General features: G+C 38.7%; 2 protein-coding genes across 2 annotated transcripts; one reads left to right on the top strand and one right to left on the bottom strand.

Moving 5' to 3' along the window:
- The first annotated feature begins 2573 nt into the window (after positions 1–2573).
- On the top strand, positions 2574–7476 carry LOC133517321 (uncharacterized). Its single transcript, XM_061850583.1, has 2 exons — positions 2574–3593; positions 6425–7476. The coding sequence occupies exons 1-2, from the start codon at positions 2762–2764 to the stop codon at positions 6436–6438; spliced, it is 846 nt and encodes a 281-aa protein (XP_061706567.1). The 5' UTR covers positions 2574–2761; the 3' UTR covers positions 6439–7476.
- Positions 7477–7696: 220 nt separating this feature from the next.
- On the bottom strand, positions 7697–10187 carry LOC133517322 (cytochrome P450 CYP12A2-like). The gene is made up of 3 exons (XM_061850584.1): positions 9854–10187; positions 9171–9342; positions 7697–8464 (listed from the first exon to the last, which is right to left on the bottom strand). Exons 1-3 carry the CDS (start codon positions 9983–9985, stop codon positions 8313–8315), a joined length of 456 nt encoding a protein of 151 aa, XP_061706568.1. The 5' UTR covers positions 9986–10187; the 3' UTR covers positions 7697–8312.
- Between the last annotated feature and the right edge of the window lie 11167 nt (positions 10188–21354).

Raw genomic sequence — 21354 nt, 5'->3', positions numbered from 1 at the left:
TTAAAGACGTCAAGATTCTAAATTCAAAAAAGAAAGTAATACTTTTTTATGAAAGTAGTTAAAATGGAATTTTATTTTACAAAAGAAATTAATCTAAAATGTAGCCTGTTTTATTCCTATGGGGGTTTAAAAAAAAATGTACTCGTTTTGCCTTAATTTTCCATACAAAATTTATTAGTCAGATTTGTAACGGTCCATACAACATGTCATATTTATCAGGGAATACAGATGGCAATGGCGGGAGCGCATTCCAAAAGCACCTAAATGTATTTTAAAGTTTTGTTGTTGTGTTATTCCAGAGAAAAGTGTGATAATGTCTTCGAGAAGTGTTTGATTACATGTTACATGATAGGACAAGTAAGGATGAATACCCTTTTAGAGCGATATTTAGGCGAATGAGTCACTACTGTTTGAGCTGAGCTACTGTTCCCGCCTTTTCCCCACCTATGTATTTAAATATGTTACAACGGTACCCGTAGTGTAAATTTATTCGATAGCGAAACATGACATATGTACGCGTTTGCATTAAGTCTCATTTTGTATGAGTTTTAGAAACAGCGCGACAAGCAAGAGGGACGTTTTGGAAAATTCAAAATCCCGTCATGCTATCGAATAAATATACACCAGTTTCGGCCCGCGATAGGATTTTATCCGGCCCGCCTCGGTCCTTCGAAATAATTTGTAGGGATATGACCCGCGAAATAATAAAAATGCATTAATGCTGCAATTCTGACCCTCCTCTGTAATGTCTTAAACTTTCTGGCCCCCCATGAAGAAAGTTTGCCCACCACTGCACTAGGGGTTCAGGTCTCAGACGTATTTTAACGTTTAACGTTTGGGAACGGAGTGAAACATGTCCAGCGTTTTTGACTTAAAATACGTGAGTGACCCGTTGTAACATATTTAATATGTCTGTGTCTCACGAAAGTTTTGTTATTAATTGCTAACCTATGTATTTGTTTCATATCGAACGAGAAAAAAGCCGCAGCCGCAAAAATATTCAAGCAAAGCAGAATTTCAATGGGCATCGAAAATTGGAAATAACAAATGTGTAGCCTGAGAGACGAAAGGAAAAACCCATAGCCGTTAGGGCCGGTAAACAGAGTGTTAATAACGCTAAAAGCTCCAGAGGTCTATGGCACAGTATACAGAATATCCAACAATATAAAAACTTTTAGTCATTTTTTCCAGCGACAAAAAAAATGTGCTACAGAATTATCGAACTCCAATGTACGATAAAAGGACTGCGTCATTTTGTATATAATAGATATAAATTTAAAAAAAAAGACACTCCAAAAACGGCTCGGTCTTACCCTCTAGCCTAAAGCGGGTAATCACTACAAACGAGGAGAATGGTTGATGCGGCCAAATCCGTCGTAGGGACGAGAGAGAGATTACATACACGAGCGTATGTTTATTTTTATTCAACCGTAGGAAAAAACCATCTGCTTTTGATTGCTGAAACTAAAAGCAATCGCTACTTTGTCTATGGAATTATCAATTGAGTTCGATTATTTAAAAAAAACGCTCGTGTACGGAATTTCCCCTATGACGTATTCGGCCACATTGTCCTTAATCACAAAACTAAATTAGAGACTTTAGTTGTATTCACGCTTTAGGCGTCGTGGTAGCCGCCATCAGAATCATCAGATATATCGGAGCGGCCAAAGTGCTCACAAATATCTGCACACGCCTTTATTATCAAGGCGCTAGAGTGCGTGTTCAGATATTTTCGAGCACCTCGGCCCCTCTGATATATCTGATGGCGACTTTACAATCTTCTCTAAATAATTAATTTAATTAACCAAAAAAAATTAAAAAATTAAATAATATATATATATTTAATAATATATATATTAATTAGAAATATGGGCAGCTGCATTCGAGGGAAGCCAGTGCTGTCAAACTGGTCTAACTTGACAGACATTCAGACGTACTCTCAAGTAACAACAGTTGAAACCAATGTCAGGTAGAAATATGACATAAAAAGCAAGCGGTAAAATGGCAATGAAATTGCATTCTGCATTTACCACGCGAGTGCATTTAACGATATCTGACTCAAACCTCATAAAAATGAAAGTCCTGAACAAACTCGTCCAATAAAATGATTTAGTGTGCATTTAATTTGAGAAAGAGGAATGAATGAGCTGGGTAATGAAGTTTCATTCGCTTGTGCTTGCAATTACAGTTTAAAAAACATTTTTAAAAAGTTATTCAGTAGTAATGACAGTTATTACGCTCGGTTTACAAAAAAACACTTTAATTAATTGAAATAGACGATTATTTCTGTTAATCTTAATCAAAGCGTTTTTCAACAAAGAGTCACATCAAGATTGTTTATCTTTTTTTCTAATCCTAAAGTGGATATAGTGAATCATATCATGTCGATATTGTTAATTATTTTCTGTGTAGTGCGACATCCGAGTCACGACTAACTTTCAATACTCGTAATGGGGCCGCGGGCCGGCTGCGACCATGGAACGTTGCGTCGCATCAAGCCTCATCTTTTGTATCATACATATCGGGCCCCATACATTCCACAACTCTTCTCTTTCCGAACAGACTCTACAACTGTAGTATTTTGGTAAATGTAGGTAGCTCATAAAAATATGTAAATGACAGTTTGCCGTGAAATACATGACCGTTACTTGGCTATCCGAGTGTTTTAATTGTAATTAAATCCTAAACACAATATTTGGCGACGAGAAGTACCTAACGCGTTTAAATAAGTGTTAAACTAGTGCAATAATTGTTAAACACGATGGCGGTGAGCTCTAACGTGATTTATGGCGGCAATCTCACGTTCGACCACAACGCGCAAGAATGGAGGATTTTTAAGGAGCGGTTTGAAGCAATGTGTTTTGCAAATGATTTGACGGACACCACCGACAAAGCGGGCACAAAGCGGCGTTCCATACTCCTTACGACGTTTGTGGAAGAAACCTACCGCGTTGCAAAAGATTTGGTGTTTCCAAAAACGCTGAACACCATTGAATATTCTACCCTCCTAGAAAAGCTGGATGCTCATTTTGAGTCACCTAAGTGTTCGTTTGCTGAACGATACAAATTTTATAAAGCGGAGCAACGAACCGGTGAAGATCTAGGGGAGTGGGCAGCGCGAGTGCGAAGTTTGGCACAGTTCTGCGGGTTTACGACGGAGCTCGACACAGCGCTAAGGGATCGTTTCGTTCTCGGGCTCGAGAACGCTAAAGAACGAGAGAAGTTGTTTGCGGAGAGCGTCGACAAGCTGACTTTTAGTAAAGCATTACATCTGGCGCAGGCAACTCGCAGCGCCCGGCAGGGCCTGCAGGCAACCGGTTCATCTAGGCAGGCAGCGGCGGGAATCGGCGGCGGCGAGGTGTTCGCAGTGCGCGCGAGTGTCTCGCCATCCCAACCAAATAACACTAATAATAGTAATAATACAAGGCAAGCTTGTGCAATATGCGGATACAAAAACCACACTAAGGACAAGTGCCGTTACGTTAATTATTCGTGTAAAAAGTGCAACACTAAAGGACACCTAAGTAGGATGTGTAAAATGAGTGATAAAAAGTTCAACTACATTGCTGAGGAAACCGATGACATACATGAAGGTATCGTAGATGTTTATTTATATAGTATCAGATGTGATAACGGCGAACCTATGCAGCAGGTGGTGTCGATGGCTAACGAGAGTGTATTATGCGAGGTAGATAGCGGAAGCGCTGTTTCAGTGCTTCCCGTTAGTGTTTTTAACGCGTTATTTAAAGGAAAATATGCCTTAAAGAGATCCAATGTACGATTAAACTGTTATAACGGAAGCAAAATATTTCCTTTAGGCCGAGTTTTATTACCGATTTCTTTTGAAAATAGAACAGAGGAGATTGATATGTTTATTATCGAGGATACAGCAGATCAGCCAATTTTGTTAGGAAGAGATTTTATTAGCAAGTTCGATTTACATCTGTGCAGCAGGAATTGTAATCATTTGAATAGCGAGGATGACGTCATTAGGTCGTTAAAGAATAAATATTCGAATGTTTTTTCTAATGAGTTAGGCCGGTTCAATAAATACAAAATAAATTTGAAACTAAAAGAGGATGCGCAATTTAAATTTTTTAAACCTCGAACCGTGCCCTTGGCTTTAAAACCTAAAGTCGAGGAGGAACTGAACAGGTTGGTTGATTTAGGTATTTTGGAAAAGGTTAGTCATTCCGATATGGCGACACCCATTGTCCCTGTTTTACGGCCCGACGGCAATATACGAATTTGCGGCGACTATTCCGTGACTTTAAATAAAGCATTGTTTATCGATAATTATCCACTGCCGCGTATCGAAGACCTATTTTCTAGGTTACATGGGGGGGAAGAATTCTCGAAATTGGATTTATCTAGGGCATACAACCAGTGTGAGCTGGATGAGGCATCAAAGAAATTGACGTGTATAAACACACACAAAGGGCTTTATTGCTATACACGCCTCGTTTTTGGCTTATCCTCCGCGCCATGTATTTTTCAGCAAATAATCGAAAAATTACTGTCGGGAATCGACGGAATATGCATTTTTCTCGACGATGTGCTTATAACTGGACCGACCCGAAAAATACACGTCGAGAGGCTCGAGCAAGTCCTCAGTCGACTTAGTGACGCCGGTTTGTGTTTAAAGCAGGATAAATGCGAGTTATTTAGAAATTCTGTGGAATACTTAGGGTTTGTAATCGATAAACATGGATTACATAAATCCAAAAATAAAGTACAGGCAATTCTTAATTCTAAAAGTCCAAAAAACGTATCTGAGCTGCAATCTTTTCTTGGCTTGCTAAATTACTACCGAACATTCGTACCTAATGCCTCGGGTATTTTAAACCCTTTGTATGCGTTGCTAAAAAAAGATGTAAAGTGGTATTGGGGCGTGGAGCAAGAGGAGTCGTTTGTGAGAATAAAGGAGGAGTTAGCGAGCGAGCGAGTCTTAGCGCACTACAACCCGGACTATGTCACGATTTTGACTACGGATGCCGGACCGGCGGCTTTAGGGGCTATTTTGGCTCAAAAACAGCCGGACGGCTCCGAGCGCGTCGTCGCTTATGCCTCCCGCTCGCTCACGCCCAGCGAAAAGAACTATGCTCAGATACAAAAAGAAGCGGCATCGCTCATATTTGGAATAAAAAAATTCCATTATTATTTGTACGGCAGATCGGTGCCTTTTGTTTTAAGAACGGACCACAAACCTTTGGTAGCAATTTTTGGATCCAAAAAAGGTGTTCCCGAATTAGCAGCAAATCGATTGCAGCGTTATGCTATCTTTCTGTCGGCTTATAACTATCAGATCGAATACGTAAAAAGCGAACACAACGTTGCTGATTACTTGTCTAGGGCCACCGTTGATGAAACGCAAGGGTGTCCCGAAGGAGATATAGTTGATCGAGCAACGTACATAAACTTTATATCAGATTCATTAAAACCAGTTACGGCGAAAGATATTTGTTTAGCAACAAATAAAGATACAGTATTGTTGCGCGTTAAGTCCTATATAGAAAAGGGGTGGCCACGAAAATTCAAGGATAATGATTTAAAAGTGTTTTTTAACTGTCGTACAGAGTTGACCTTGGAAGAAGGCTGTATTTTGCGCGGCCATAAAGTAGTCATACCTTCAATTTTTCGGGAGCAACTTTTGAATGAGTTGCATGATTCTCATCTCGGTGTAGTGAAAACTAAATCTGAAGCTAGGAAACGAATGTGGTGGCCTAATATAGACCAGCACATTGAACAAAAAATTGGGTCATGTAGTGTGTGTATTACACTAAGAAACGCTCCGGCGCGGTCCCCACTAGTTTCGTGGCCGTACCCGGCACGCTGGGAGCGCGTGCACCTGGACATGTGCGCGGTGCAGGGTCGGCAGTTCCTTATCGCCGTAGATGCGCATTCCAAGTGGGTCGAGTGTTATGTAATGACACAGACGGACACCGCTAGTGTAATTATGAAATTAGCAGACATGTTTAGTAGATTTGGACTAGTTCGCACCCTGGTTACAGATAATGCCTCAAATTTTTGTTCTACGTTGTTTACAGAATTTTGCACTGTAAATGAGATTAAACATTTAACTATTGCACCTTATCACCCAAATTCGAACGGTCAGGCCGAAAATAGTGTTAAATTCGTAAAAAAAGGCATAAAGGCAATACTTGCGCAAAATCCTTCTCAGTCAATTTTCAATATTAAATTAAGCAAGTTATTGTTTGACTACAGGAACTCGGTTCATTGTACCACTGGATTCTCACCGGCTCAGCTGTTGCTAGGCCGATCGTTACGCTCTCGACACGACTTGCTGCGTGCGCCGCGCGGCGCCGACGCCGATTCTCACGCCGGCGCCGACGCCGACGCCCAGACTTCATGCCTTCCGTTGTCATTGGCTTCCTCGGCTAATCACAATGTTATCTCCAAACAGATCTCACAATGTAAACAATACGGCGGGCAGAGACAATGTAATTTTAAACGGGGTGATGATGTTTTAGTAAAATCATTTTTTAAGAATGGTACGAAGTATACATGGAAAAGAGGTACTATTGAAAATAAAGTGGGATCCAGAATGTATATCGTAAAAATAACGGACTTGAAAGTAAAAGTAAAGAAACATGTCGATCAATTGTTACATTACAAAGGCTGTGACTCCACCAACGAGTCAGATTGCGAGGGCGACATTCCGACATTACAAAACGACGACGGCCCCCATGGCGACAACGTCGAGGACGCGCCAATCGACGTTCCTCTGTCGGAAGAGCAAGATGCTGTCGAGCAGGTGGAGCGCGGCGTACCAAATCCCCACGAGAGGTCTCCGGACACATCTTTTGAGAGTGTCAGTTCATCTGTCAGCTCGCCGAACAGACAATCAGTAGAAGAGGACACAGATAGAATAATGTCGTCAGATTGCCCGTTGGAGGTTATGGAAGTAGACGACAACAGTGTTGAGCCAGGCTCTCCGACAGAAAGTCATGGCCTTGTCTTAGACAACAGGCGGCAACGGCCAATAAGGAGTACTAGGAACAAGGACGTTAATTATAAAATTTAATGTACCTCTGAATTATAAAACTGGGTGTACTAAGTAGGTAATCAATGTATTCTCTAGTGTTTGAGTACCATGACTAATTTTTTTTTTAAGTGTTGAAGTTTCTTTCTTTGTAATTTATTTCTAGAATCTTGCCAACCAAATCTGAGCCATGTCTTAACATTCGATTGGGTTGAAAATTACATAGGTTTAAAAACTTCCACTAGTATTATAATTGTTGGGGGAGGGTATAGAAGGCGATATGTATGGCCTTATTGTTTGTTAGTTTTTTGGCAATAATTTACTATTGTTGTTTATTACACTTTAAAATCTAAATAAGTACATTGTTTGGATAAATATTGGTGGAGGGATTGTAGTATTTTGGTAAATGTAGGTAGCTCATAAAAATATGTAAATGACAGTTTGCCGTGAAATACATGACCGTTACTTGGCTATCCGAGTGTTTTAATTGTAATTAAATCCTAAACACAATAACAACAACGCTATTTAATTACTTTTTACAAACAAAAAAAAAAATATATAAAAATAAATAATTAGAAACGCCTTTCAGTTTCCTGAAATGTACTTAGCTATTCGCCGAAGTTAACGGACCTTAATAAAACACCGTGTAGAAGTCTGACTAGAGATGAAGGAGGTCCAAAAATAACACAACAGTTTATGCGACACCATTATTTTATTTAATATTTATTACTATTTACACTATTACGCAGCGGCTTACGTAAGCGAACAACTCGTGAACGCGAAGCGCGGCGCGGGTGAATCAATCCTTTGAAACCTATAGAAGTGTCCTACGTGGGCGATCTCGTTGCGAACGCGAATGCCGTGGGCCGCCCCGCCGCGCCGTTAGGCAGTGTCTTACCTGAGCGAATAACTCGCGAGCGCGAAGCGGCGCGGGGCGGTTGTGGAAGTGTCCTACGTGGGCGATCTCCAAATGCCGATGCCGTTGGGCTGCCGCGCCGCGCCACGCCGCGCCGGATCGCATTCGCCCACGTAAGCCGCGCTGTTACACCTTGTCGCTGTCACACTGTTACACCTTTAATTCGACAAGCGACTAGAGTCAAGACGGCCAGCCTGCCTGGTGGTGTACTGGCATCGCGTAAACAAAGACTCCGACATAGGAAGAAACCGGTTTTTATTGTTCTAAACCGGTTAATAATAACGGTAAAACCCGACTTAAAAATAACGGTTTTACGAACGACACTGAAATTAAAAGGTTTTGCGCCAAGTACATGATAACGGTTTGGAAAAACCGGCTTCCACGAGTACTTTTCTATATGTCATTAAAAATTAAATTAAAAGGCCCAGTTATATAATTAAGCGAAGTGCCGGAAACTTGAATGGGTCCTCCTTTCCAGCCTATTTGAAAGTTCTCCACAACTTTGGATATGAAAGTTTCTAACTCTAACTCGGCTATACGTCGGCCTGAAACAGAAAAACCTGCATTTTATTTGTACCAAGTTGAAGGCAAAAAGTGATACACACACGAGATTATAGGAATTCTAAGTACGTATTTTCACGTCTTCCTACATTTGTTAAAATTTCTCAATTAAAAAAAAACCACGCCTTGTGCATGAAATGGGAATCCTACTGACCGAGGCAGAAGAGAAAGACGGAAATATAATACGTGATGGTGCACTCCTTATGTAGGGAAAGGGATAGTGGCCTAGCATTAAGGACTGCAGCTCTCAATACCGTACTGATGAGTTTATTAAACTTATTAGCTACCTGTTGCTTTAGGTAGAAGTGAGGAAACTGCACTAACCCCAACAGGTCTAAGTCTCACTCAAGATCAAAAGATCATATGGCAGTCGTTGCTCGATATAAGCGGAAATAAGAGGAGACTTACGGGAATCAACAACCAACCAACCAACTCCCGCACGTCTCCTCACATCTCCACCTCAATGGAGGTAAGTTACAAGGAGGAGATTAGCCCTGGCTCCTTAAGGAGATAACTAAAGCTTAACCAGTAATAAATGATCACGCGCCATATTGCGGGATTTCATTTGAACTAAATTTTTCATACTAAACTGAACTGTCACCCTCAGAATAACAGCGCCCTCTTGACAATGATCATATATTTCTGGTCGGGCTTTAGCAGCGTACTAAGTCGAAGGGAATACAAGCTTACCAATGCACATCCTTACTCCAAATCCAAAAGGGCTGGTTACAAAAGGATGTGTGTTGCCGTGATAAAGGGGATCATGCTTGTCTACCAACCATCTTTCGGGAATAAACTCTTCAGGTCTCGGATAGTGGTCTTCCTTTACTGATAAGTACTGGTGAGAGAGTCCTATCATAATCTAGAAAGCACATTTTGTAAAATATATATAATGTAAATATTCATCTAAACTAGTTTTACCAACAATCGCTAAAATGATGACCACAATCGCTTTGTCAATAGTGAAACGATAAGGAAGGAGAATTCTTCTAACCCACAGTTATAAACTATTTTCAAAATGGAAAATTCAACACCTTTCAAACTGGCAGCTCTGAGACACCGCGAAAGGGAGACACAGGAAAAAATGGATTCCTCAATCAAAAAAAATCCTGTCTCATCCTTAGCCTCTCATTTTATGGAAGAATAACATTTATGAGGGCAAAACAATACGATGGTAAGCGTCAAATGCGATCATGGTATTGCTGAGAATACTAGTCCGATCACGGACTTTAATTGTTGACCCATCTACGGTCGAAGCTAATTTGATTGTCAATATGTATGACATCTTTAATGTAAAATTAACCCTAAATGGCTCAACAATTGTCCGTGACTGTACTATAAATACCTCTTGAAACATGCAAATACCAACTTACTCCTTTCGGTATTTTATATCCAAGCAGATTGTATTCCTTAGTGGACGTTCTTGCGTTACCAGTGACCACAGGGAGCACCCTCATAGATTCTTTTATACACGCCTTCAAGTATGGCCTCCGAGTTTGCTTCATTAATACCTCTTCTCTTAGCTTCTTTTGTTTATCAGGGTTTGTTGCCAAAAGGTATAACGTAGCCAGCGCTGTGTGGGCTGTCTGTAAATTGTTGTTGTACTTGTAATGTTACTAATTACTTATATTGATGACTGAAGATGGTCTCCCATTATGGAACAGGTCAAGGAGAAACGCTTAAGATGGTATGGTTACGTCCAAAGGCGTCCAGGAACCTTATGGTGAAGCTTACCCTAAAACTACCACTAAACGCAAGTCATTAGGCAATCCACCTACCACCTGGTGGACGACGCTTGAAAAATACCTAAAAGAAGCTAATCTGAATAAAGACGTAGCGCAAGACCATGCTAGATGGAAATTGAGAACAAGGAAGGCCAACTCCAAGTTAATGGGAACAGGTCTAGTAGGAAGATGACTGAGGATGGTGGCGCGACATCTTGACTGTTCAATGTTAAAATATTTCGTCTGTATTGAGACGGGTATGGATAACCTAGTTTCTTTTTCCTTTGATGATGTATTTACTCTTGTATTAACATCCATTTTTTTAAGTTTTCCATAGAATAAGGTATACCAACAAAACTATGGATTTATCATTTTCTTTAGTAGCTGATCTCAGATTGTAAATATTGTGTGTCTTATAGGTTTAGTAAATTGTTTAACTTAATTGGGCACTTTTGGAAGGGTTTCCACAAGACCAGCGTCAAGCTATTCAAAACATACCTTGACATCAAGCTGAGTGGAAACCTTTTCAGTGAGTTATAAGGTGTTTAATGTAAATTATTAGTTACTAGTTAAGAAAAGTTGTTTTTTAATTGAATTTAATATCTTAGACAGATTTGGTGCTCTTTGTCTTTTCTGTTGGTACAGTCAGCATCAAAAGTAGTTTCATAAGTAACTACCATTCTGTAACAGCTTTACAAAAAAGTTATGTCTTTAATATAGAACAACTAAGACTGTAAAAAATGTACTTCTGAACGCGAATTTTAAAAACTTATCTATATTTGGAAAAGTTATCCAGAATATCAGATACTTTTGGCGCGTTGTTTCATCCGCTACTTTTGATGCTGACTGTACCTAAAGGTTAGTAAAGAAGTAGAAGAAGAAAAGAAAAGTTGGCAAAGCAAATATCCATAATTTTACGGAAATGTTCAGATTCAAATTACTGAAAAGCCATAACAAGAAATTTCGCATTTTTTTGAATTTCGAGAACCACTAAGAGATGCAAAGTACCTTAAACCATTAAGTACTTGTAAATAATTAATTACTTCTTTGCCTTATTTCAGTGGCCATAGGTACAGTGTCTGTGGTTAAAGATAAATATTTTCATAAAAGTTCGTTCCATATCACGAAATTAATTAATTTGCTTACCAGGTTCTCGTAACTTGACCTTAGTTAGAAAGATTAATTAAAATGTATCAATAAGCCGATTTCCTTATTTGGTTGTATACAAAATAATTTGGCTTTTAAGTCGATAATAATAAGCCTTTCCTCCATGGAATAATTTTAATGAGCAACACTGGAGTTCCGCAAGGAAGTATTTTAAGGCCTTTCCCTATTTTACTTTACGTGAACGACTTAGGTAAGACCAACACACAGAAATACATCATATTTGCTAAGTAGGCAGAAAGGACAAGTGAGACAAGGACAAACAATAATAGCGCTTTCTCCGTTACTACTACTGAAAGTTCCATAAGAGCATCTCGTTCGGTCATCTCTCTCCTACCCCATTTATCTCTATATTATTGTAGCTCTCTGCTTCCAATTCACAAGGTGCCTTGTTAAATAAAATATCAATTTCCCCTTCAAATTTCCCAATATCCCAGGATTTATCTATTGTCTGCGCGGATCCTCGTTACTCGGGCAAAGTGCCGCGCTACCATCTCCGAAAGCTGTCTGAGCCACTAGAAAATTCTAGCGAGATAGTTGCACATTGCACGAGAGTTGTAGATTAAATACTACGCAGATATGCAACTGGTAATGAAAAGTGGGTACTCCGATTTCGATGAAAACTCGCGTGAAACGGAAACTCATCGTTACTTGGGTAAAGTGCCGCGCTAACATTTTCGAAAGTTGTCTGAGCCGCTGCAAAATTCTAGCGAGATAGTTTCACATTGCACGAGAGTTATAGATTAAATACTACGTAGATATGCAACTGTTAATGAAAAGTGGGTACTTCGATTTCGACGAAAACTTCTCGCGCGGATCATTGTTACTCGGGCAAAATGCAGCGACGGTCTCCGAAAGTTGAAAATAAATCGGGTGTTTCATTTAAAATCGGGTATTTTTTTGCACGAGAGTCATAGATTACATATTATGCAGATACAATTACAATTACCTACAACACGACGACTTACAATTGTTTGTAAGAAATCGCACTCGCACAGCTATACATTAAGTAAACAATAAATTATTAGTACAATGGCAAAATAAGTTTTCTGCCAACAAACTACTATGCAGTTTGGCAGATAAGTAACAATAATGACTTTGACTTTCCTTTAATAATAAATAAATGAAAATACGCAACAAGTAATGAAAAGTGGGAATTTGTAGGTATTGCAACATAAAATTCAACGTAGAATGGCTCAAAAATCTTCGAACTTGGTTTAAACAAGGCACATGCTCATTATTTCGCTCGGCGCGGTTGTGTCTAACGGCGGTTTCACCTGTTTCAGACTAGCGTATTTTCTACGCGTATACGGTCGTTTTGGCATTACGAGCTTACATGCGTGTTATTTTTCCGTACATTTGATCTATAACGCTCTAGACTGAAATCGCCCTAAAGTCCGTATAGCCCTCATGATAGCGAGCTCCGGTTGGAGATGGCACTAGCAAAGGAGATTAAATGTATAAAACACTGTATATGAGAATGAATTTTATAGTAGATAGGTTCATAAACTATTCTAAAAACTATTTTATTGTTTTGTTTAAGCAAGAAAATCGCCTCGAAAAAAACTTGTAGTCTTGAAACCATACCTATTAAAACATTTATTTTAAATTTAAGCCATTTTACAACCGTGGTTGTTTAGTTTTCTAGTAAACTTGAAATCCCAGTTTCAAACGCTTTTATTTAAGAGAAGAGTCCGGTGGTGTATCTTATTCTATTATGTAATCTGCGCTCCCGTGCAATTGCAAACGTTATTGCTGTTACAATTTCCGACACATATGCTGACAATGTCGATGAAATCTTGTTTTGTTATTTCACAATGTCAACGAACCTGAAAATTGTAGTTCGATAACATAGGAGTTAAGATATTGAATGAAAAGACACGACACACGATTACGAGTATTCAATTGAAATCATATTGGTTAAACAACCTCACTGCTTAGATACATCGCACACCAAGAATAATCGGGCATCTCGCTCGTTTCTTCCTAGAACGTGCAGAATGTTGAATGAGTTGCCTCCTGAGGTATTTCCTTTGCACTACGACATGGATTCTTCAAGAAGCGGGTATTTAGCGTTCTCAAGGGTTGGCAACGCTCCTGTGATGGTGCTTATGTCCATGGGAACCTCTAGAATATCTACACGTGTCTTGCGTGGAGCAGTTGCGTATGCTAAAAGGAAAGTTGGAAGACCGAGCTGCGCTTTAAAGACTGTGTTAACCGAGAAATGTCAGCATTTGAAATCGACCACCATGCCTGGGAAACCTTAGCTGAAGACCGTAATGGATGGCCCAAGTGTGCTATGGAGGGGAGAAGGCTATGTGGCCAAGCCTGGTTTAATGCGTTAGATAGCAGAAGGTGTCGCAGAAAGCAAACCGGGACTGAGCCTCAGGTGGCATGAGCTTTCTCTGCCAAAAATGTGGGTAGTCATGCCTGTCACGCATCGGCCTCCACAGTCACCAAGCCCGTTGTCTAAACAGCAATGCATAAATCGTCTGAAATAGATGCAAAGGCCTGTGATGATGAATTAATGTTCATTTGTCGCGCTTTTTCGCAATATATTATCGTACTCTATGTGAAGAGCACAGATGGCCAAAGCTGCGGTGAAACGACTTGAAAAGATATAGGAGAACAGAAGCATAGACCGCAAAAAAAAGATCGGACTAATGCGGACCCTTGTTTTCCCATTCTTTCTGTACGCGTCCGAAACCTGGACCATTAAAATCGAAACCCGTTGTAGGATCGGAGAATGCTCCGGATCTCGTGGACTGAACACTGCACAAATGCATCTATTCTCGACGAACTTAACTTTAAAACGAGGCTCTCCACTGTTTGCACCCAATGTGTACTTGGTTTCTTCGGCCATCTAAGCAGGACAGGTCCAGTTAGTCTGGAAAAGCTTATAATCACTGGCCGCATTGCAAGGAAGCATAAGGATGGACGTGTGGCCATGTGTTGGGTGGATAACGTCAGAGACAAACGCCACATGCAGGCTAGTATGCACCGACCCGTAGATAGTGCGGCTTGGAGAGCACTGATGAAGAGTGTCCACAGTCGTCACGTCCCCCAACCATGAGGATACGACAAGGAAGAAGTACAACGAGATGTAAAACATAGTCACTTTATGAATGGTGTTAATTTATAAAGTAGGTATGCACTTTTGCAGTGGTGTGTACTTGTCCTGTTTAAATAATTGTCCCCATGACAGTTCCTTCAATTCTCTTTTAATTGGGATTAATAAAAATAAAAATGAAATTAAGAAAAAACTCCTACCACTAACAAATCTAAATAATCCGTAGATCGTGATCTCGACGAGTCATGCTCAAAGCCGTCTTTAGTGCATATTTAGTGGCTATATACTACACTACCAATTAGGGCCACCCTTTATTACGTACACTAAAAGAATACGCACGCCATTCCCCAAACCGAAAAAAAAACCATCACGCAATACAATAATGGACAAACTAAATTACTACACATCAAAAATAACCTTTGTACGGCCGAAGTCCATCCAATTAGGGTTTCGCGTGACCGCACAACTTCAATATCATCGACCTACCTTGGCCTTGGTTTGATGGAACCACACCCTTGTGGCCTTCATTTTGTTTGGTAATCAGCCAAATGTGTTCATCGTAAGCCACTGAAGGATATTTTACAATCTTTATGAGATAAGGTCAATGAAGAAGCTATTTTTTGGTTGAGAAGATCGTCATATTGCGAGAACTCTCGTATAGTACGTGTCATCCATGATGACGTGCAGATTTGAGACATCTAAGCTTTAATAACATGACAATATGAGTGGAGAGAACGTCGCTCAGACAGAGTCAAAAACGAAAAGTTTTGCTTTTTCTGCTTTAGTGAAGCATGTGTACAGACGCAAGAGTGACAAAATAGCATGTACACGGTTGACTGTACCTGATTCATCGGAAAAATCAAAACGGTCAGACACAAATATTTTTTTGCTTATTCCGTTCCCAAAATTTAAGTATTGAAGGAGAAAAATGTCAAGAACGAAGCGTCGATTCCTGTGATTTTTACGCAGTTAAAAGGCAAAATATTTTTTTCACGTCAGCAGCTGGAACAAGAGTAATTTGCTGTTTAAAAACAGTGAGCAAAATCGCATTTTGCTCACTGAGTGAGACAAAATAACATTCAAGTGACCTTAATATCCGAATGTCATTTCAACGTATATTTGGATTCTATTGTCTTTGCCCCTTTCATGTCATTAGCAAAAAGAAAGAGACAAAAATAAGTGCATATGTAATTAAACGGTATATTGACGGTTCATATTAGACCCCCGAAATAAGTCAGACCGCATCGTTCCAAAACACCTTACGAGTCCTCAATTGTAATAATTAATTAATGAAATTAAAGGTTTAAAAAATTAATAAAAACACCATATTTTACGTATTTTATTATTATCATCAAAACAATGAACTTAAAAAAATACGCAATTGTTACGCAAAGTAAATAGTTCCACTTATAACTTTTACTATAGTTGACAAATTTAATAGTTGTATCCGCAATTCGGACCGTATCTTACAAAGTTTTTTTTACAAAAAAACGTTGTCGATTGAACTGTCAATTGATGTTCGTTTCTTCATTATTTCCGTATTATTTTATTGAAATTTCTTGATTAAACCTAATTGTTAGAATACCTTAAGAAAACATGAGTGAAATAGTGATGAAGACGGATTACATTTTTTCAGGTTGTATTTTTACCTTTCAAATATGTTCACACTGCTGTCTTGAAAAATTTTGTGAACTACACGAGATCAAAGTTATTTACATCTCGTGCGCTTTTGAGTCCCTTACTACGCTCAAGAATCTTTCGCTTGCACGGGACTCAAAATAAGCACTCGAAGAAATATACAAACAACTACACTTACAACAACAACTACACTTGTTGTACAAATAACTATTATAAAGGGATGAAAAAAATTAAACAACACCATAAAAAAGGCATTGATACTTAATTACACATTAAACTCGTGGACCTCAAAAGGGAAGAATAGCTTTGCAATTCTAACCAAATAACGGTTCTTTTTCTATGAAATTTCCATTTCGTGAGAATACGGTTTCCAGTTTCCACTAACTAAATACTAACAAATCACTTACAAATTAAAAAAAAAACCTATACATACACGTATTAGGGTTCCGTAGCCAAATGGCAAAAAACGGAACCCTTATAGATTCGTCATGTCCGTCTGTCTGTCCGATTATGTCACAGCCACTAGTGGCCTAGCGGCAAGATCGTGCGACTTGCAATCCGGAGGTCGCGGGTTCAAACCCCGGCTCGTACCAATGAGTTTTTCGGAACTTATGTACGAAATATCATTTGATATTTACTAGTCGCTTTTCGGTGAAGGAAAACATCGTGAGGAAACCGGACTAATCCACAAGGCCTAGTTTACCCTCTGGGTTGGAAGGTCACATGGCAGTCGCTTCCGTAAAAACTAGTGCCTAAGCCAATTTTTTTTAAATCTTGGGATTAGTTGTCAAGCGGACCCCAGGCTCTCATGAGCCAAGGCAAAATGCCGGGACAACGTGAGGAAAAAGAAGAAGACGTGACACTACGTGGTATACTTCGCTCTTAATAGTTTTACGGTAGGTATTTAAAATAAAGTATGTATCAGTATGTATCCAGTCTCATTAATTATACTAGACTTAAGAGTAGCTTTCTCGAGATTAACTCGAAAAGTCAGCAATTTGTCGGGTCAATCCGAAGCATTTGCTAGGTTAAGTGCGCGATATATCTTACCCCAGAGACGAGTTAATAACAAAGACTGGAAGAAATTTGCAAAGCACCTAATGCTTAAAGATTTTGGAATATCGAAAACAGAGGGCCTGTCGCGAACATCTAAAAATCGATAAACGCTATCTGCCCCTCTTTCACTCACTCACTCACATGCAAGAAAGATAGAGAGGCATATAAAGATTTTTGATTAATCGATGTTGGCGGTAGGCGGTAGGTAGGGGAGTAATTACATTAAAGTAGCATAATTTTTATAAACATTTTTAGTACCTCTAAAAGTTGTTTATGTAGACATAACATCTTAGTTTTGGTTGATATACACCCGTTATCCGAGGAGTCTGGTCAAAATGACAATCGTTCATTAATCTACTCGACAAGTTCAAGGTGAAAACAGAGGATACTTCTAAAATACTTGTGATACCTCATTGGATCTGGAATAATATATAAAAAATATATTCGAAGCATTTATTAGCACAGAAAAAACACGTAGACAATAAAAGGCGGAAAAAAGAAGACATTTCTCCTTTCGCCAATATCTCAAAAAGTGGTAATATTTTAGTTTATTGTTTATTGTGTATTGCATTTCCACGTTGTTATATAAAGGTGTTACAATATAATTTTTAGTACAGTGGCATGGACCTTGCAAGGGTACAGCAATTCTAATTCTAAAAATAATCCTTAATTCTAAGCATGTCAAAAACAATTAAAATAATAACAAACAATGTTCAAAGGTTAAAACAACTAAAATTGGTACAACTAAATCGGGGAACTAAAATACAATCTAAATAAATACACATACTATAAAAAATGTTAATAGAATATTATTAAAGAAGGAGAAATTTACAATCATAAAGTCTTCACTTGCAAAACTATATAAGTCTAGGAAGCACTGGTGGCCTAGCGGTAACAGCGTGCGACTTGCAATCCGGAGATCGCGGGCTCAAACCCCGGCTCGTATCTATGATTTTTTCGGGACTTATGTACGAAATATCATTTGATATTCACCAGTCGCTTTTTGGTGTAGGAAAATATCGTAAGGAAACCGGACTAATCCCAATAAGGCCTAGTTTATCCTCTGGGTTTGGTCAGATGGCCGTCGCTTTCATAAAAACTAGTATCTACGCTAATTCTAGGGATTAGTTGCCAAGCGGACCCCAGGCACCCAATAGCCGTGGAAAAATGCCAGGACAACGCGAGGAAGAAGAAGAAGGTGAACATAGGTCTAGGTGAGCTAGGTCTATTCCAATCAAATTTCTTAAATAGTAATTACCTTTTGAGATAGGGGCGAAAAAAACAAATATCTTCTTTTTTTGCCTTTTTGTTTTTTGTCTATAACTGTTGAGATATTTTATTACTGAAATCCAATGAGATATCACATGTATTTTTGAAAAATTATATCGTTATGACAAATATATGCTATGAAAAGTAACATAAGTTCCATACATTCAAGTTTCGATTGGAGTTTTCCATCAAAGATTCATCTTGACTAGTCCTGATATCTCTTCTTCCTTGTCGTATCCTCACGGCTGAGGGTGGACACTTCACCAGTGCTCTCCAAAGCGGGCTGTCTTGGGCACGACGTATGCTAGCCTGCAATGTGTAATGCTTACAAGCCTAGTGGTGCCATCCACAACATAAACAAGGTATCATCAAGTTCAAATTTGCATGGACAATTTATGAATGTCTTAATTTATAACTTGTCCATGCAGTTTTGAACCATACTGTAACGCGACTTTATGGATATTGTCAGTTTTTATTATGTACCTGTCTGTGTTCCTACGACAGGATTTTACGACTGACCGATTTTTGCAGCTCACACTAATTGTCTGTACTTTAGATGTAAATAAGTACTAAAACCCGTGAAGGATTAAAAAACATGTTTTTATGACCGGCCTGGCCTAGTGGGTATAGTGACCTTGCCTATGAAGCCGATGGTCTCGGATTCAAATCCTGATTTGTTCCTGACTAATGGCTGTTTTCTATGTTTAAGTATTTATATATATCGTTGTATAAGTACCTACAAAACAAGTCTTATTGAGCTGAGCGTTTTGTAATTTTAAAACGAATTAGTAAATAAATAAATAAGACCTAAGCGATAGTAGAGAGATACTGTGATCTTAAATAGCAACATAAACACGTCGGAGCTGCGCGTAGAGAGTGCAGTCGCCATCAGATATATCGGAGCGGCCAAGGTGCTCACAAATATCTGAACACGCCTCTATTGTCAAGCCGCTAGTGTGCGTGTTTAGATATTTTTGAGCACCTTGGCCACTCCGTAAAATGAGGACTACGTTTCTATGAAAAAGCGAGTTTCACGCGGGTCCACTTTCATCTTAATATTAACGAACTTCGTCGGAATTATTTCATTGTTCAATACGACTACAGACTACATTGAAAGTTTGAACGAAAAACTTTGTAAACCCTTATTTTAGATGCGGAAGAGGTAACACGTAGAAAGGGTATAAAAAGTGGGCAGCTTCGTTAACTTGAATAGTGGGTAGAAACGTGACTCAATGTTGAGCATTCACTATAGTAGCTAAAATACCAACTAGCGACTGATGTAGCCATCTCTTTCACTCTTGGTTAGTCTTAACAAGGGTAAAGGAGATAGCATTATGACCGTGTCACTTGGTATTGGAGTAAGTATTTTGATAAACCGGGAGGTGGATTCTAACTTACAAATTTGTTACGGGTTTGAACTGGTTTTGATGTGACTTTGACGATGTTGATGATTGGCAAGCATCTCTCGCACCAACTTTTGATGGGGGTTGTTAAAATTATTTACTCGTGGTATATATGTATGTTTTTCCAATTTACCTTAACAGTCTTAATGGGGCCCCTTATTAATAATAATATTTATTAATAATAATTAATAAATATTAAAAATGATAGAACAATTTAAGAGCCCATCAACGTGCTCACTAGCGCCACTGCTAAGTAATAGTGATTCTTTAAATTTTACGATAGATATTTAAAAAAGAAGGCCGCTACATACTGTATTTTGTATTTAAGTACCTTTTGAATTGTTTTTACATTGCTGGATTCGTGAATCTAGGCCAAAGTTAAAACGGCCGTTTTTGTTTTGAGTTCATAGATCGACGAATCCAGCAACATAAAAAATAGTTTGCTGTATTCAAAAGGTACTTTATGATACAAGTGTGATAAGTTGGTCATTACACACGAGAAAGAATTGAAGAATTGTGCGCGAGCTGTAAGCGAGCGCGCAATAAGAAAACCGATGTGGGTAATGATAATGACCAATGCACACGCGTTTCATACGACGGTTTTCAACACACTTGCGAGGAAAAAACAAAACTTATAAATGATATTTTTTTTTGTCAGAACAGTAAAAGTACAATTTTTAATTTAATTTCACTATAACGTGATGGGCTTGTAGGCACTTATTCGCCAGTTCATTGAAGTACCAACACGTTTTCCAAGAAAGACTGGACGTTTTTGCTGATTTTCCATTGAATAAAAGTTTCATATGCCGCCAATTATTTTCCACCCGATTTTGATAGTAAAAGGCTATCGACTCTTGCCTCTATTAGTATTACTGGCAGCGTCTATTTTATGTGTTCTTCATTTTCAATGCTTGAAAATGACATTTTCGTCAATATATAAACTAAAAACATGCAAAACTATTCCAATTTTATAACAAATACGGAAAATGGCAGGCGCGCTATTTTTTTTTACACACGATTCCAATGCGCGCGCAAGCCAAAGGCGCGAACGAAATCGACAAACAGCCAACTAAAAAATTTAAAAAAGCTAATATTTTCGTATTTCTATTCGACGGATATCAAATCGATAAAATGTTATGTTTATTCATTAATGTAATTTACGAGGTAATTTAATCTATAAATTATCTTTGGTGTGATAAAACCTCTTTGAACTAACATTTGAAATCTAATAATTGGTTTAAAAAAAAAATATTACTCGACCAAATTAAGAAGGCCCCGTTTCCATGCATATTATTAGCAATCAGTTACCTTCTTAACTCAGTCGGATAATATAATGAAAAAGCACGACTTTTATAATATACTGAAAAAGCACGCGTGTTTAATATCTAGGATCATGAGCCAATAATCGATGGAATAAAAACGTTGTTTTGAGCAAGTGTGTTGAAAATACAAAATACAGTACGTAGCGGTCCCCTTTTTTAAATATCTATCGTTAAATTTAAAGAATCACTGTTATTTTCCAGTGGCGCTAGTGAGCACGTTAATGGGCT

This window comes from Cydia pomonella, chromosome 4 (genome assembly GCF_033807575.1).
Source record: "Cydia pomonella isolate Wapato2018A chromosome 4, ilCydPomo1, whole genome shotgun sequence".
NCBI classification, from domain to species: Eukaryota; Metazoa; Arthropoda; class Insecta; order Lepidoptera; family Tortricidae; genus Cydia; species Cydia pomonella.
The sequence above is the reverse complement of the archived record's forward strand: the minus strand, read 5'-3'. Positions and strand labels throughout refer to the sequence as shown.

Bases quoted from the DNA above. Each gene is read 5' to 3' on its own strand.
- LOC133517321 (XM_061850583.1), top strand. From the start codon at position 2,762: ATGGCGGTGAGCTCTAACGTGATTTATGGCGGCAATCTCACGTTCGAC.
- LOC133517322 (XM_061850584.1), bottom strand. From the start codon at position 9,985: ATGAAGCAAACTCGGAGGCCATACTTGAAGGCGTGTATAAAAGAATCT. The intron at 9,343-9,853 runs GTAAGTTGGTAT...TGTGCTTTCTAG, and splicing joins GATATAAAATACCGAAAGGA to ATTATGATAGGACTCTCTCA. The intron at 8,465-9,170 runs GTAAGCTTGTAT...TTTCTGTTTCAG, and splicing joins TGGAGTAAGGATGTGCATTG to GCCGACGTATAGCCGAGTTA.